This window comes from Egretta garzetta, unplaced genomic scaffold (genome assembly GCF_000687185.1).
Source record: "Egretta garzetta isolate BGI_Z169 unplaced genomic scaffold, ASM68718v1 scaffold2, whole genome shotgun sequence".
NCBI lineage: Eukaryota > Metazoa > Chordata > Aves > Pelecaniformes > Ardeidae > Egretta > Egretta garzetta.
This window is the reverse complement of record NW_009258894.1, coordinates 4070489-4088174: the sequence shown is the minus strand read 5'-3', so window position 1 is coordinate 4088174 and position 17686 is coordinate 4070489. Positions and strand designations below refer to the sequence as shown.

At 44.1% G+C, this 17686-nt stretch overlaps 1 protein-coding gene across 2 annotated transcripts in view; it reads left to right on the top strand.

Annotated features, from left to right (window-relative positions):
- The first annotated feature begins 821 nt into the window (after positions 1–821).
- Positions 822–17686, top strand: part of ACTN1 (actinin alpha 1) — a 47122-nt gene continuing 30257 nt past the window's right edge. For both annotated transcript variants that reach the window (XM_035889804.1, XM_009634185.2), the window contains exons 1-5: positions 822–932; positions 6022–6141; positions 13614–13700; positions 14286–14373; positions 15310–15388. In XM_035889804.1, coding sequence (XP_035745697.1) covers positions 908–932; positions 6022–6141; positions 13614–13700; positions 14286–14373; positions 15310–15388 — 399 coding nt within the window. In that variant the 5' untranslated portion in view covers positions 822–907. The remainder of the gene's footprint in view (positions 933–6021; positions 6142–13613; positions 13701–14285; positions 14374–15309; positions 15389–17686) is intronic.

Genomic DNA, 17686 nt, shown 5'->3' with positions numbered 1-17686 from the left:
TCCCTCTGCTAGAGGCTCTCAAATAGTGGGACTTTGGGACTGTGCTTGGACAGTAGCGTCACTAAGTAATGCTTGCTTTTATCCTTTCTAGGACCTGCACTTCTGCTGAGACAGGTGACAGCATTGTTACTCGGAAAGCATTTACTCCTCCATGAGGCCAGGGGGGGAAGGTGGGACAGTCATGCAGGGGAGGGAGGTCTGCTTAGCAGCAAGGCAGTGAGAATGGAGGGAGCAGGACAGACGCTGCTGGGATGTGGTTTATGTGGCTGAGGAGCTCAGCGTGCTGCCCCTCGGTGCCTGTCTAAGGGCTGCAGTGTTTGCTGGGGACGGGGCAGGCCAGAGGCAGTTGGCCTTGGAAGAACTGTCGTTTTTTTTTCTCAAGTGTCTGTATAGAGATGAGAAGATCTGGAATGTTGTTTTCGGTTCTCCTTCACACTATGTTGAGGTGTGGCATCTAACACCACTGGAGTTCCTAGCAATCTGAGCACTCAGCATGCCTTAAAATCAGTTTCAAGGTATTCTAAACCAAACACAAAATGTACGCGCCTCTCCAGAAAATCAGACACGCTGGAGCCACGAAGTGACTGTCTCTCTCAGAGTCCCTGTGTCATGAGAACAACCCTGCAACTTCTTTGGATATTTAGGTACTAATGCTTGTGCTCCACAAGGACAGCGGGTGGAAAGGTGGTGACCTAACCACAGTATTGGAATCTGTGTCATGGTACCTAGCAGCACAGCTTTGGTTTTGAACTGTTGTTTGGCTTCTGGGAAGATTACTGACTGCTTTTTTTTTTTTTCTTTCTTTCCTCTGTTTTAGACATTTACAGCATGGTGTAATTCTCACCTCCGCAAAGCTGGGACACAGATTGAGAACATAGAGGAAGATTTCAGGGATGGTCTTAAACTCATGTTACTTCTGGAAGTCATTTCAGGTGAGAGAGGTTCTGTGTGGTGCTCTCAAGTGTCCTGAGCATCTCCGTTCTAAAATCTGTCCTCCCCCTTTCTCGCAGAATAGGGACAGCAAGGGCTGTAATGCTGCAGATTTTGCTGGAATATAAGAACAGCTGCTTTCTGATTCAGAACAAATTTCTCCCTAATGAATATCTCATCTCCAGCAGTGACCATTAATGTGCTTTTGGAATGTATTCCAAGCCTCATGGCCTGTGCAGGCTGCCCGTTGCATTCCCGCTGCACAGCCTCCTGTGAAGGCTCAGGCAGTGGCTCTTACTGCTTGGCAGGGCTGATGAAGCAGCTCTGGGAAGAGTGTGGGAATGCTGCACTGGCAAATCATACCAAAGCCACATGACAGTGGGAATAGGATGGAAGTTATTGGAAGAGAGGATTCAAACCAGTAAATCTTCTCTGTCGTTCAGTTTCAGCTGTGACTGAAGTTTTTCCACTCTAGTTTCAATCTGAGCTCAGTGCTCAAGCCTTCAGGGAAAAAAAAAATCCCAAAGAAAAGCAAAATCACAGAAAACGCAGTCTGAAATAAAAACAGGGGCATGAACAAGTTAGGTCAAATTCGCTTTCACTCGCTATCACAAATGTCCCACTACTTGACAGATATCTCCCAGGGATTATTTCATATAAGCAGTAATCCCTATTGACGTGCTGATGAAATAAATACCTTAGTAAAGTATTGTGGAGGCATCAAGGAGGGATAAGACTGTATATATGAAACTGGGGATAGCTTTTGAGCCAGTAACAGTAACCCAATGTCTTGCACTCTTGACCTTCTTGGTACGTTTTCCAATAAAATTGCTGTCAGTATGTGCATTTTTCAGAATTTATGAATATAGGATAAAACCTCAGGGGTTTTGCCCATGCTGGCAGTTTGGAGGAATCAGAGTTCGAAATATTAGCAGAGCTTCGCAGCACGCGCCTGCTTCTGCAGTGCCTGTAAGAAACAAGGTGGCAGAGTCCTATTGGTTTATTTTTTGCATTTATGTTCCCTTGCAGAGGAGGGGCTGCAGCCTGGAAACTGGGGCAGATGGGCCTTGATGGCTTAGTTTCTAATCGCTGAACTGGAAGATAGGGGAAGCATGAACAGGGGAGGGCAGATGAAGCTTGGTGCTAAAGCAGGGGGTCTCATATCTCACACTGCATAATTTCCTTGCCTCATCTCCCACTCTTCCTCTCCTGTCATCCCTTTGGGAGCCCTCTGGCAGGGCCTGTCTGACCCCCCCCAGTTTGGGGGGGTAACCACTTCCGAGCGCACTGGTGGTGTGGGCATGGCATTTCCCCATCTCCTGCAGAGCGGGCTCTGTGCCCGCAGCCTGCCACTAGATGACCAGCAGGCAAAGGCATGGGGAGCAGCTGTGGGCTGCATCCCACCAGAGGCCACGGTCCTTCACGCACTAAGGACTGAGTATGATTTTCTTAGAGCCAGCAGAAGCTATAAGCACAGTTCTCCTAGGTACAGTGGCAATGTAGGAGAAATTTAGCACTTTTTTTTTTTCCCATTTCATTTCTGTCATTGGTGGCTCCATTTCCAGTTGTGAGCTCCAATGCTCTTACAGAGCCTCCTTTCAGCTGGTAGCCCTGCTAGTAGCCCCTTTGGCCCATATATGGGGAAGCAGCAGCCCAGCCCAGGAGCAGCAGGAGGGAAAGGAGTCTCCTGCTGGTTGGCAAGGGCTTGCCTGTAATGTTTCTGCCATGGTTCCCAGTGATCATCTGCCAAAAGGGTGAGTCTCCGGATGGCTCTTAGCCCTCCAGTTCCAGCTTCTGGCCTTTCCTTTCAGCTCTTGGCTCACTCCACACCTTCCTCTTCCCGTATTTTGGGGGACTGCAGAGCTGCTGACGGGAATTTGGCGTGGGCAGGGTTGCTCTGTGGCAGGCTGATCTTTTCCTCTAATCCAGAGGGTGATGGCCATAAGAGCTTTCAGCCGTGAGAGCGCTGGGCTGGGCTGGCTGAGAGCTGTGCAGAGCTAAGCTGATCCTCCGTCTGGCTGCCCAGCAGGGGTGCATGGGAGCGAGGGAGCCCTATCTCCCTCTGCCCCCGCTGCAGCAGTGGCTGCCATGGGAGGAAGGAAGGGAGGCTGCATCAAGGAAGCTGCTGGAAGACCATGGAGTGGGAGAGGGACTGTGCTGCTGGGGCTGTGGGAGACCTGTTTCGGGGCAGACCCTCCTGTGTGTCCTTGGGGACACGCTGCTGCCAGCCAGGTAGGAGGCAGTTTTCCCATCTGCCGCGACTTCCCAAAGTGTATGGGAAGCAGTGATGTTCTGCAAGAGGAAAGAGCCTGTTTTACTCAGCCTGGTCCCCTTCCAGCCCAGCCAGAGCCCCTCGGTCCCCCAGCCACTGTGCAGTGAGAGAAGCTCCATGGACAGTCCTGGGACTTCTTCATTGCAAGTCCTCTCCCACTGGCCTCTGTGGTGGGAAGTAACAGTTGCCCCCCTAGAAATTGCCCCAAAAAATACACTTTCATTTTTCACCGCATGTGTTTCCTTCCCCTGACAAAGCCATTTTAAAAATAATACTACAGGACTGAAAAAGGCTAAGCTCACGTTTAGTGCTTTTAAAATAAAGTTACAAGGCTTTTTTTTTTTTTCCCCAAACAGAAGGAATGACTAATTGAAATTTTTCATAAACAAATTTGCTGTAAACAACTTCTATGCCAACACTTCCTTGCATTGTTTGGCTTTTAAAGTACAGCCTTGGGCTGGTACTTGAGAATCAGAGAATGGAAGCGAGTAGACCATTTTAATTGTCTCAGCTGGGAGAAATACTGAGAAATAAAGCAATGATGCAAATAGCTGAAAGTAGAACATATTTCTGGCAGGCTTCCCTTTTAACAGTCTACATCATTAATAATGTATAGCATGGAATCAGATGAAGCATTTCTCTGGAAATCTAAATTTGTAATAAAGTCCAAGTCTGAAGGAAATAGCTGTCGGGCTTGGGGACTTTTTGAGTTCAAAAAAAAGCGTTCTAAAACAAATATCCTATTGTGGTATTTGAGAGAGGGAGACTGCAGTTTTGCCATCACCATCAACTGCTTGAGGATCACATTGCTGTCAGAGGCAACAACGCTGCTCACCCCAGCCCCAGGGAGAGCAGTTTAGATGCTCTCCCTTGTGTTGGCAATGCACAACGTGCGGCCACAAGGTGAATTGGATCGGCTTGCTGTTCCAGCTGAAACCTAATCTCTTGTCTTCTTTTTTCTTTTTGCAAGGCTCGTTTACAGTCACATCAGCTGAAGAAAATGGTTATTTTTTAGGTGGCTCAGCCCATTTGTTGATACGTAGCAGCATAAGTCTGCTTGAGTCTATTGTGAAACTACATGTAAAAATGTCACTGTGAAACTGTCACAAAAAATGCTTCCACTTTTGTTTAGAATGACTAGCATTATCCAAATGGGAAAGGAAAACAACATACCGTGATGTGTACTTGAGGGCCCGTTAAAGCAAAAGAGATTTTTTTAATCCTAGGAGGGAGGTAGTACCATAAATACATCTTTTTACTTAAATTGTCAGACATCAGTGTTTCATTTTGAAAGTGAATCCAGTTTTATCCTTAAGCTTGAGAGCTAGTGACACCAGCCTACAGTAATCACTGAAACACTTTTAAAGGATTTTCATTTCCAGGCTTTTTTTTTTTTTTTGTAGGGCATGGCTATGGAGATAATCTATTTTTCTCCCTTTTCACTTTTCCCCACTCCTTTGTTAGGAAACAAGCCATTCAGTTTTCATTTGAAAAAGAGTTCTTTAAAACGTACTTTTCTTTCTCACCCTTAAGCCTCAGATAAAGGTTTTGGGCATTGACTTAAATATTCAGGTTCAAGGTATAGCAGGAGACTTCTGGAACTGAATAGGTCAGGTGAGTAATTACTTGCCTAGACTTGCCCATTTGATCTCTTTTTAATCATCTCATAACTTTTTTTCCGAAGTGCAAAACCTGCTTGTGTTTTGTTTAGATCTTTTTTGTATTCTGGAACTTGTGATCTGAAAGCAGCTGTTCTGCTATTATTTTGGTGTTGTGTGTCATACATAGGTGGTTCCTGACATCCCATCTAATTATATTTCTAGTAGAGGTTCCTTTGAAAAGCCCACTTGTCTGTCCAAGCTTGAATTTGCTTACTCTGCTTGTTGGGTTAGTTTTAGTAAAAGTAAGCTGTGAGCATAGTTACAGGCAGCCTATCAAGAAGGGCATGACTGCACTTAATGCAACTTTTCAAATAAATAAGGTCAAGAAAGTGCTTTTCCAAATCTTGCAGCTTTGTTCCAGTTAGGAGCTGGCGTGTCCCCTAAGACTCATTTCTATCAGAGTTACCTGCTCTTACCTTGGAGCTGGGCTGCTTCCCTCTCTCTGCCTCATTATAAACATTTAAAATGCATACCCCTGTGTAAGAGACCATGGCATAGAGTTAGAAATGTATCAGACATGTAAGGACTGTCATCTCACATCTTTTCCATTACAGTTATAAAGCCACTTGCCAAAGAAGTGATTTTATTTCCTGATACAGGCAGTTGTGGCCATTAAGTGAAGAGATGAGAGAGGTAGGAGGTCTGTATCCTGCCTGGGGAAAAGAAAAGGCAAGATATGATATCACCCTCATATTTGACTGTAGGGAGTTCCAAGAAGGAGAGATTCACTTTGTAAATTGGGCGTTGTAAATGCTGGAGGGGAGCTCCTCACCTCTCTTTTTAGGGGAGGCAAGTTTGTGCCGATGTTATCTGCAGTTAATGGTACAGAGGTTAGTTCCACTGCCTAGCTCAGTGTGGATTTGAAGGACCCTTTTAAACTCTTGATACAAACCTGCTGTGGAAAGGACTCAGTGCTGACAGTTCCTCTGTTAGTAAATTATCTGGGATGCAACAAAAAGATACTTTTCTGTCTGAATCTTTCTGGGGATACTTAACACGGTGAGTGTGGCTGTCCTGCATTTGCTGTTGAGAAAGGATGCAGGGAGGTCTACCCTTGGCCTGGCTGAGCAGCAGGAGCTACCAGCATGGGGAAACACCCCGCAGGGAAGAAAGGGTTCAGAATTGTTTTCTAACACTTTTTTTTTTTTTTCTTTTTAGGTGAACGTTTGGCTAAGCCTGAAAGAGGCAAAATGCGAGTGCACAAAATATCCAACGTAAACAAGGCCTTGGATTTCATTGCCAGCAAAGGAGTCAAACTTGTATCTATTGGAGCAGAAGGTAAAGAAACCAGCTGATCTGTCTGGGCCCAAGCTGTGCTTAGCCGTTGCCTTTCTCTCACGACTGCGTGTCATTTCCCTTTGCGTCTCTCTAGCCCTACCATGTCCTTGTAGAATAAGCCATGGAGGGAAAAGGGGGATATATTAGGCCTTTACTTTAAATCTTAATATTTTAAATCCCTTCTGGATTTAAATCCCACCTTCACACCAAGCTGCCAAACACCAACTTGGGCTTATTGGTCAGGTCCTCCTGCTTGTCTCCTGGTTCTCATGAGTTGAGGAGAACATTGAGCAGTGCCAGAAACAAATTAATTGGGATGTTTCTTTCTCAAATGAAGAAAAGTCTCGACTGAAGCATAGAAGCTGCTTGTATTTAGCTTGTTGCAGAGCAGCTGGGAAAGATCCCCTGTTGCTGTAGGACATCCCATGTATCAAAGCCAAGTGCAGTCTACAGCACAGGCCAAGGACTCCAGAGGCTCCAATTTTCAGGGCTTCCAGGCTTCTTGTTGTGCACCCCAGAAAGCTGGGTGCTCTGACTGGAAGTCTGTATAATCATTGTGTAGAAGCCATTGTGTTCAGCACCAGGGATGCCCTCAAGATGAATTTGTGGATTATGCAGGCAGCGGGGAGTTGTATAGGTTTTTTGTCTGTTCAGCAAAGATGGTGGGTGTTTTGCAGATACGTCACCTGAGACCCATAAGGGCTTGCAGGTTAGTAAGATAGTTTGCTTTTTTATAAACCTTAATGACTGGTCATCTTATGCAGATTGAGTTTTCATGACATTTGTTTTCCTCTGCTCTGGAACTGTGTGTGAGTCCTGCCATCCTGCCTAGACTCGTGCTGTCATTGTTGCTGTGGAGACTCTGCTTCTGTGGTATTTCTAGGTTTGTCTTTACAGTGACCATGGAAAATGAGGGAAGTTTGTTATCTCCATCTTACAGATGGAAATATATGGTTTCTCTAGGGAAACTCATGACAGAGCTGGGAAATGAGCCTGTGATACAGTTCTGGATGAGTGCTCCTCCTCCGGGAGAGCTGTGAGGCTGCAGGGCTGAACCTTGCCTGTTCTTAGCCCAAGAGGTCAGAGCAGTGTCAGCATGCTGTCCCCAATTTTGGCCTTTCAGGCATGCTATTGGGAATGTCTCTAAGACATGTGCCCATCCTATGGTCTGCGTATTCTGCGTCAGATCAGGCAGAATACCTCAGCCGCTGCAGGTGCTTATGTTTGCCTTACTCGAGACCTTTACCTCAACATACTGCTTTAACTTTATGGAGACTTTGGAACAATTTGAAACTAGTGTGCAGGGACATTGCAGACCATTCTTTAGTGTGTTTGGTATTTAAGAGCAAAGCATAAGAGGTGAATGGTTCAATGATATTTATATTTTACATGCAAAACTTTTCTTTGATTTTCTCAGCTTTTCTCACAGGAGCAACGTGAGGGTGTTGCTGGCCCTGAGTACTGTTGATGTAGCACAAATGCATATCTAAGGGTCAACTTGTGCCCTTGCAAAAAAGACTGATGCATCCAGTGTCTGATACAGTAGTCCATATCTATATGAGACCCTTTTCAAACTGGAAATTTGACCTGGACCCAGAGGTCTTCTGCCTTAAGACAGTTCCTGTGGTCATTTGGATCTCAGACACATATTTGGATCCTTCTGGGGGTCTAGAGCATGCGTAAAACTGCTCTGTTCCCTTTTTCTGGTTCTGTTCTCCCTGCCACTAGTTTACCTTTTCTTCTCCTTCCACTGGATTTTTCTTTTTGATCTCTGGTCCTGAATCAGCTGTGACTGTACCCTCACAGCACTTAGGAATCATTTGCAAGTAAAATGGTCTGTGGCCAAACATCTCCAGGACCCAGTTATTCAGTATGGATCCATAGCAGTTACCCTGCTCAGAAATAGGCTGTGAGGTGCCGTTTTGTGACAGAAGCCATGATTTATATCAGTCTGAACAGTGATCCTGACCTACCTTGCCAAATGTTGCCGGCTCTCCTTTGTCCCGGTGTGCATGCAGCCACATGGTAAACCTATATGGGTTTCTTCATACTACTAAAGGTAGCACGGCACTGAAGTTTAGACCAAGGTTAGCTTTGATTTTTATACAGAGCGCTAAGGCCCATGCTGTGATGCCAGCTCAGGCCGTGTTAGTGTGATCACAACGTGGGCTTCCCTACCCCAGAACCTGCCCATGCACCCAGACTGAGCCCAGGCCACTCTCACCACCAGGATACAGAACCTGCTAGAGGGGCTTCTGCCCAATCCAGCCAGGTGCTTGGTGTACAGTGAATTACACATCACCTATAAAACCAGACTTTTACTTTGAACAGCACAGCAGTAACTCTGTCCATGGAAGGAATTATAAACCTTCCTGGATCATGAATTTTAAGGGCTTACTTTCAGACTTTAAGAAGACATCATGTAGCAGCAAAGTAGAAGATAAAAGCCAATGAGGCAGTCATCACATTGCACCAAGAAAATGAGCTGTAAATGCCCCAGTCAGGTTGGACTAGGAAGTTTTCCATGTGGCTTTTCTCCCAGGGGAGGAAGCCACCATCCAGCAGCAGTGTGGTGATACTGGCTAGGGCAGCACACACCTCACCTCAAGGTGGCTTGCTCCATCTCTGGGTATCTGGGTATCTGTGTAAAGGGTCTGCAGCCCAGTTGTAGTTCTCTGTATACGTTAGACAAATGGCATTGGCCATCAGTGTCCTGGCTTTTTTTTTTTTTTTTTTTTTTTTTTTTTTGGTGGTTAAAAAATAAGCTCCAGAAAGAATCCCAAGGAGACTCTCAGGTCGGCTTCAGCCTTGTGAAACCTTGTGTTTAATCAGAGTTAAAGCCAGCAATAGTGTTTTCATGGCATTTATCTCGCATCTCATCAAATAAAGATACCTCTCTGCTGTTTACAAGCCATGTCCCAGTGAACGAGAACCAGTGGAAGAGGACATCCTACACACAGCATGAGTGCAGGACATATTCTGTGTCCATGTTAAATGGAAGGTGAACTAAGCAAGCAAAATAAGCAATAAGGGTTAAGAGCTGCTTCTGACAACCTTCTTTGACTGTTAACAATTCAAGGTTATTCTAAACATCTTTGTTTAGCCAGAGTCCATAGGATCAAAGCAGTTGTGGCATGCAGGAGATCTGTGTAAACCTGGATCAAGGGAGAGTCTAGCCTGGTGCAGCTTCCAAATGGTTTTGCATCTGCTTTTAAATCTCACTGTCATCTGACACCTCAGAAGCCTTCTTTTGCTGTAATAGATTCCATACTGGTGTCAAATGCTCCTGGGATTTAATAGATTGAATAGGTCAAGTATGTGACCCTAAGAATGTTTTATTTGCACCTCTAATCTGCATAGAAAGTTGCTGCTTGCTTAGACAGATGTGGCTCGGTTCAGTGTAAAGATACCTTTGGGTGAACTGATCCGTAGTCTCACCTGCACAAGTGAAAGGAGAAATAAAGCTTGGGGGTTTCAACAGTTGCAGAAGTCCCATCTGAGCAAAACATCTCCTGAAGTACTGGGCAGAGCAAGCATACATTCGACAGTGGAAAGGCGGTGGGGGGGGAAATAGGGTCTCTCCATGTCAGTGAGTGAAGCATAGCATTGTATTTGTCCCTATCTCGTGCCCACTCACGATTAGGGAGCTGAGATGTACACCCCCATCATCAATGCCAGCCACCTGTCCTAAATCTGGCTCAACCATCATTAGCAACATGCTTTCTGAAGACAGGGGCATGGATGCTTGTCCTGTTTTATTTGGCTTTTGTTAGGATAAACAAAATGCAGAACAGCCTTTATTTTATGTCACCATTGTGTCTCTGATTCCCAGATCATAACACTATCCTGCCAGTTGTTCGTCCCATGCAACTCCCACTCTCCATGGGGTAACCAGAGGCTGTGCTCCCATGGGCAACTCAGAGTTGTAGCTAGGGGGGATAACAGTTTCTGTAGCATTGATTCTGCTTCTAACTACCCAGGCCAGGGTAGAAAAGTAAGCTTAATCATTTTTGCATTTTTCAAAATGAGTTCATGCATTTAAAAAAGGTGGTGGCATTTTAAAAGCCACATCTGTGTAGCCAGACAGTCTTGCTCCTAAGGACTGAATATTTGTCAGGCCCTTAATTGGCTGTCAAACAAATGGATGAGAGTACTGTAGGTTTTGCATATTTTGTTCGTGGTATTTGGTACAATAATGGGAGCTGGGTGGAAGTGTATTCACCGGTGCAAAAAATTTCCTTCCAGTGGATGCAGATGCCTCATCAGCCTTAGCCAGCAACTGATCCACCCCCAAGTTGAATGTAAATCACATTAATAACATGTACTTGTTTCTGCTGTTCAGAAAACAGCTGCTGGTGGTGGAGGAAGTGCAGACGACGCTTGCAGAGGTCCTGCCTAGAAAGAACACTTGGAAAACACAGTCAGGCAGAAGATACTGTCCGATTATCAGCCTTTTAATATGTGAACTGCTCTCACATTACCGAGCCTTACTTATATCAGCGGGGAGCACACACCGTATCTTTAATTAAGCATTAGATTATTCTAGCTTTATAGTATTACATTCAACTTTTTAACAATTCCTGTGGAGTTTCTTTCTCTTCATCACCAGGAAGCAGAAGGCTTCATGCAAACCTGTTTTGCAGCCATGTTTTTCACTTATTTCTTGGCCATATTCTGCTATGTTAGAAAGAGACTGGCAGCAGCTGAAGGGTGCTGAAGGGATCCTAAAGGAAGAGGAGGTTGGCATTGAGGAATGCGGGGATGGAAAACCGAGTGAGTGAGGGCCAAAGAGTACATGGCCTTTCTGATCAGGCTGGCTGACTTTGTATCCAGGTTGCCAGGCAAAGTTTTTTAGCTCTGGAAATGAAGAATGTGTGCCTGCTTCTAATAAATAATAACAGTTTTATCAACTCTATTTAAAAGAAAAAAAAAAAAAGAAGAAAAGGACAGGAGATGGTGTAGTTGGTTAAATCTGCATGTCAGGATGGATCATTCACTAATCTCACATCAGTATCTGCTTGGTAGGTGGTGGGTTTTCTCTGTGTCAAGAAAAGGTTAAAATGATGTGAAGAGGTGAAGTGGTGGAAATATTCTGGGCTTCTTCCAGAACAGATTTGCTTTGGTGCACTGCTAAGGAAGAATCAGGCATGGGAGCAGGGAGCACATATCTTCCTTTTTAAATGAGTAATGCAATGAAGAGGGCTGGGGGAGAAGAGATGCTTTCCACCTTAACTCCACCAGCTAACTTCATAAAACTGGAATTTGAGAACGTGACCAGAGCATAGTCCTGAGTTCTAATGCCACATTAGCAACTTAACGCCATCTGGTTTTATGTAAGTATCTTGACCTTTATTTCCAATTAAAATCCATGGAACAGTAATATTAATTACCTGTTTCAGCTCACTGATTGATTTATTAGTGTTCATAAAGCATTTCAACATTAAAGTACTGCCATCAGATTTTAATCTAGTCCATTAAAATAAAGAGCTCAATTTAGTTTCAGATCTTAAATATACCCTAGGGTCCTCTTGCCAACTGCTGTGGTTTTTACCAGCATTGGGGTTTTTTGCTTTTTGAAAATCCCCACAAATACCTATCACATGAACAAAACCATTTTATATTTTAGCTGTAGATCTCAGGTATTTGTACCAATAGTAAGGATTTTCCTCTAACTTGATTGCAGTGCTTTGTTGGAGGGGTTGAGAGTGCAAAAAGTGCAAAACTGAATATACTTGCCATCACGTGACATTTCCTTACACCAGCCTAGCAGGCAACCCCCTCACCCCAAAATACCTGTAAAAAAATTAATTTGTGAGAAGTCTGTCAAAAGGCAAACATAGTTTGTTTTCATGCCAGCAACAATAACTGTAGTTCTTTTGTACTGTAATGAAAAGGTATTTAATTCTGGGGAAACTGGTGCCCCACCAAGATATCTGTGTGTACTCTTAAATGCAGAAAGGAGTGGACACAGGGGTTTGCTGCAAGTAGAGCAAGGTGGTGTGTCTTGTTTTCTATCTTATAAATCTGTAAATCCCTAATGCAGATGTATGTCACAGCACAGCAGAGATTATCCTTCTAATTTACACTGGAAGTTGCACCACATGTAGCACTAAATCACAAGCTTTCAGGAATTTAGACAAGGTGGACACAGTTTCTAAAACAGTGTGTTTGGGGTGCGTGCTCCTTGTCTGTTGGTTTTGAATATACTGAGGTTCACATTTTGAAAATGTTTCGTAAGAGGAAAAACTTTTTTTAAAGGCTTAAAAGGAAAATTTAAAATATCGTTACTTTTGTGACAGGATCCAGACAAGTGGCAGTTGCTTATACTGCAAATTTCTACTTGCCCCAGAGCATGATGTGTTCCTGCTGGGCAGCTTTATGGAAGCAGTGACACAGAGGTGTCTACAGTAGTACAAAACCTGACAGAGAATGAGTAGGAGAAGGCAGCTCTGCTAGTTTCACTATCCAAAAAAAAGTGAAGGCTGTAAATTTCATAATGTGTATATATAGTCTGCGTGGAATTTTTGTAGATGCTGAGGATTGGCACTTGAGACCCAGCTGCTCACTGGACTGTTTGGTGCTAATCTGTACATGGTGGAAGCCCTTTTCTGGGCCAGCATCCACCCAGGGCCTCCCCCCAGAACCTTGATTCCCCTGTCCTAAACAGTTCATACCTCACACGTGCAAGCAGTTGCTTTCTAAAACCTCCGAGTTGTTGACCCTTGCTGATTTATATTATGGAGTCCAATGAGCAATAAAGCACAATCTGCTTAACATCTTAGTTTATGTTATGGTCTGCTCAGGCTGGTCAGCGCGAGTCTTTGCTTCCTCTTCAAGCAGGATGCATGTAACTTTGACGAATGCTCTGTGGTGTCTTTTGGCAATTATATGACTGAAAAAAGTCCTATACAGGCTGTCTGGCATATTTAGGCTTGTTTGAAATGAAAATGCTGACATTTCTTGTTTTTCTTTGTGGTATCTTGTTCACATGACAAAACCAGCTGTGAGAGCTCATCTGTGCTGAGACGTCTCACTGGTTCTTCTGGTATAACTATGCTGGGGTGGTTATGTAGGTGACTTGGAGTAGACATATCAGAGAAAGGCTTTTCTTTTTCCCAGTTTGGCTTATATGGCTTCTGAGTGGTTGGAATTAAATCTGAACAAGGTTGGTTTAGGCCCCGTGGGGAACTACTCTGTTCTAAATTGGTCCCTGTTCTTGGTCTTTTGGATCATTGATGTCTGTTTTACGCTCAGTATTATACTGCAAGAGAACCAGTCTGATTACTGGGTACTACTGGGCAAGACTGTGCTGTACCAGCAGAGCATCTGGGGAGGTGGGGAAGAATAGTTTTCAGCTGGAATTCCAGTTCTCCCATCTGCAAAAGGGAATGTTCCCCAATGCTCCTGTTTTACTAGGATTTGCCCTTGCAACTTGATGCCTTCAATTTCTTCCCTTTTCTTTTTCCCCATAGAAATTGTGGATGGCAATGTTAAAATGACTCTTGGAATGATCTGGACCATCATCCTTCGTTTTGCCATTCAGGATATCTCAGTTGAAGGTAAATCTTAGCTCTTTCCAGACACTGTCCAACAATGAACAACTGGGGTAACTAAATGACTTTGCCACTTAAAAGCCCCAGAATGTGCTCTTAGGTGAGTCACTGGAAGATCCTACGGAGGTACTCTTCCCAAGCTGCCCTGTCATCTCACTGACATTTCTGGCCAGGTTCAGGTATACTGAGAAGAGTTTTTCACATCCTCCTCTTGTAAGAGTTTTTAAGAGCAGCTGGAAAGGATGGCTAAGCCTGAAAGCCAACTTTGATGTTGAAATCTATTGCATTTTGCAGGCTGATTCAGGGACTAGCACTGAAAATGGACCTATCTCTTACAAGTGCTACAAAACTCTCTAATCCCCAAAAGCTATCTGCTTATTATAGAACATCATTAAGAAAATAATAGTAATGAAACTATCCCAGTAGACTCTTCCAAACAAGGGATTTTCTGACAAGTAAAATTAAATAAAGCACAATTCAGTGTAGTCTCCACAGAAGAGGACTTGGTCATGTTTTTCTAGCATATGCTCCAGAGACTCCTGCTTTCTAAGAAAACTAGTTAATTGATGTGCTTTCTGTTTTTTTCTCTAGAGACATCTGCTAAAGAAGGACTTTTGTTATGGTGTCAGAGGAAGACAGCCCCCTACAAAAATGTAAACATCCAAAACTTCCATATCAGGTGAGTTACAGGCAAGAACTTAGCTTTACAATCTGTGTTAGTTTCATATGTCTCTTGGTATATTCAATAATGTTCCTGACGGACCTCCCAAGGCAATGCAGATGCACTTTACACAGTAACAATGTAGTCCAGAGACACACCTAGGAAATTAAAGGCAGAGATTATAAGAGGATCCAAGTATCTACATCCCAATTCCTCATTCTGGTTACAATTGCTGCTTTTGTAAAGTTCTTCAGAGCATTAAGTTCTCTGAGAGCAGCATATGTGCCACGGGCTGAGAAAGACAGTTTTTGCTCTGTGAAAACTCAGAATGCTTTAGGAGCCATGAAGTAAAGGCTGCACCAGAAACTTGGTAGTGTGGCAGAGTGGGAAGGGATGAGAGGTTATCTTGCTCTGCTCTTAGTACTTCCAAACTGGCAGATGTTCCAGTGAAGATTCTGCATAATAGTGTTTTTTCCAGCATGTCTTGGTGAGCTGTATGAACCATATAATGTAAAGCACTTTTTTGGGAGCGTAAGTGCCATCCCCACTAGCTGGTACTATAGTGGAGCTAGCTATGGACATCTACCTTTTTCCCTAAGGCATGCACTTGTTCCTCCTTTAGGGCCTGTATCTAAACTTTTTTTCAACCTTGAGCTCTACACCTGTCCTTGTGTGCTCCACAGGACGTGCAGAGAGTTCATCAGAAAGGAGGTGTCAGTGCAAAGGGCAAGTCCTAATCACAGTGGATTTTTGTAGGGATTAAAATGAATCTTTATTGCAGTCTTATGCAGGTACAAGACGTGCCTCCTTCCCAGCACCCACAGAAGCGCTGTTAGCTAGAAACTAAACGAGAATTAGTCATCCTACTGTCTTGGTGCCTTCCCTCCAGGCTTGTGCCTGTCACTGTGTCTGGCTGAACACTGTTCATTGTGCTCTCTTCTGTCTCTCTTGCAGTTGGAAGGATGGCCTTGGTTTCTGCGCTTTAATTCATAGACACCGTCCAGAGCTCATCGACTATGGGAAGCTACGAAAGGTACAACTCAATTCATTTGTCAGACCAGATATTGGCTCTTTGGAAGTAAAGAGGGAGAAGAATTAGCTTGATAAACATAATTGGAGAACTTCAGCACAATCTGGCAGTTGCAGGATTGGGGGGAAGGAAGGAGGGATGAATCAGTACATTCAGGCTTGTTAGTGAAGCGTGAACTTAATGAGCTTCCTGCTTGACTTTCCCTGCTTTCAGACTGCCTTATATGAGACACATGTGCCCTAATCCCAGCTGATGAGCAAAAGCTGGCAAATTCATTAACATCAAATGTGAGACTGGTTCTGTGCTAATGTCACAGATGAGTGAGTCAAATCAGACTTACCATTTCTGTGGAGAGTTGGATAGAAACCAGTTACCTGGTGTTCAAGTGCAAAAGCTCACTGAGGGGTCCATGTGCCCTCACTGGACACTTGTCACATGCTTCTAGCTTAGCACTGAGCCATCTGCAGCACTGGGCTTCTCCTAGCATGTAGGTATCAGGTGCCAGAAAAGCATTTGCCATAACACTCAATTTTACTTTAAAAATTGCTGCTGGAAGCTGCTCCAGAGTTTGCTTCCTGTGTGTCTTGGAGACAAGATTGCTAAGTGGATGGCGAGAATAAACGTTCAGTGGTTTGTGCTGCCAGAAGTGTCTTGACTCAGCAGGGCGATGGAAGACCAAACAGGGCACTCATCCTACTGGCATTGCTGCGGTCTGCTGAGATTCCAGTTTCACTGTATCTGTGCACATGTGGAGTGAAATGTCACCAAGAGCATCATTCATGTGTTGTTACTGGGGCTAATACACAAAAAGTTTGACCATTTGATCTCACAGGCCGGGTGTTATAAAGTGCACATGTGCTCAATGTTAGCTAGGGAAATAAATATAGAAGCCCATCACTAATAGACATGGGCTGTTGTGCAGATAGACAATATGTAAATGAGTTAATCAGATTAGCTGCATCCTTGAGGTAATGAATTATACAATGCCTGATCTGCTTTTCAGTAACCTTTTAGAACTTTACTGTCTTGCAGAGCAGTCAATTATATTATCTGTTCAAGTTTAGTATCAGAAGACAGCACATAATGAATAAACAGTGGGAAGAGACTGTACCTGTTTACATAAACAGCAGCAATAAAAAAAGGAATTATTAGAGCTACAATTTCAGTGCCTGATCTTGGGAAAATAAAAGCAGCTAAGCAATATGTGTGTGACAAACCCAGCTGGGTAGATGCTACAGTGCTCTCTGTTATCAACAAAGCCCTGAGCCAAACCCAAGCAAAACGAGAGTGAGGGAAAGTAAGTTATTTGCTCATATTGCCTGCAGGCTTTTTTTAGGTGAAAGAGGAGGGTGATTGTCCTAGCCAAAATCAGTGTAGATGGGAAAGGATTTGTCCTTCTTGGAGTAAGGTTAAAGGGAACCAGCATCTTCTGTTCTCCACTTGCCTTTGATCCCATCCTTCATCAGGTTCCCTGATGGAAGGATGGAATCCTTCTGCAGTCTTCTGACTCTCTCTGGATCATTTTTATTGTTGTTCTGGCTCGATTACTCTAAAGGTATATGCCTAAATGCATGTTTGAGAACTCTACCCCAGCTGAAATCTTGAGCAAATAGCTGGGAAGAACTTAGCTCAGAGCCTAGCCTTTAGCTCTGGCAGTTGATATGTGCTGAGGGGAAGAAGTTGCCTTTTTATGCTAGATCTTGAAACCCATTTGTAGAATGTATAAACCTGGCACCTTACTAAACACAGTATTTGCTTGGACTATTTCTGTCACTTGTTTCCTCCTTTATAGCTTCTTTCTCCTCCCTCAATTCAACTGATTCTTGCCCTTCTCCTTGGAGCCTACTTCCCTTCTTCCCCTTTCCTCAAAAACAAGCAAACAAACCAACCAGCCAACCCCAACATTTTGAATCATCCCTGGCTCTGCAGAGGACTTTCTCTTGCAGAGAAAGACATGAGAAAGGCTGCTGAGGAGCAGCCGTTACAGTGGATAGTAGATTAGAGGTCCGCCACCAGGTCTCTTCCAACTCCAGGGAGTGATTAATGGCATCTCAGTTGTGCGTGCCTTTGGCGATGTTGTGTGTGTTTCTGTGTACACACACATGTATAAGACAGAGGGGTGAACATCAGTCCAAGCTGCCCAGAGGTCGGTCTGCATTGTACGTCCTGTTTGGGCAGCATTCTTGCGCAGTTTTAGTGTTTTCTGCTCCTTCACACAGGCTGTGTCTGTGCTACAGGCCCTGTATTGGAGGTGAAAGCTAGCAAAAGGTAGCTGCATCTCTTCTTCTCAAAAGTTAGCAA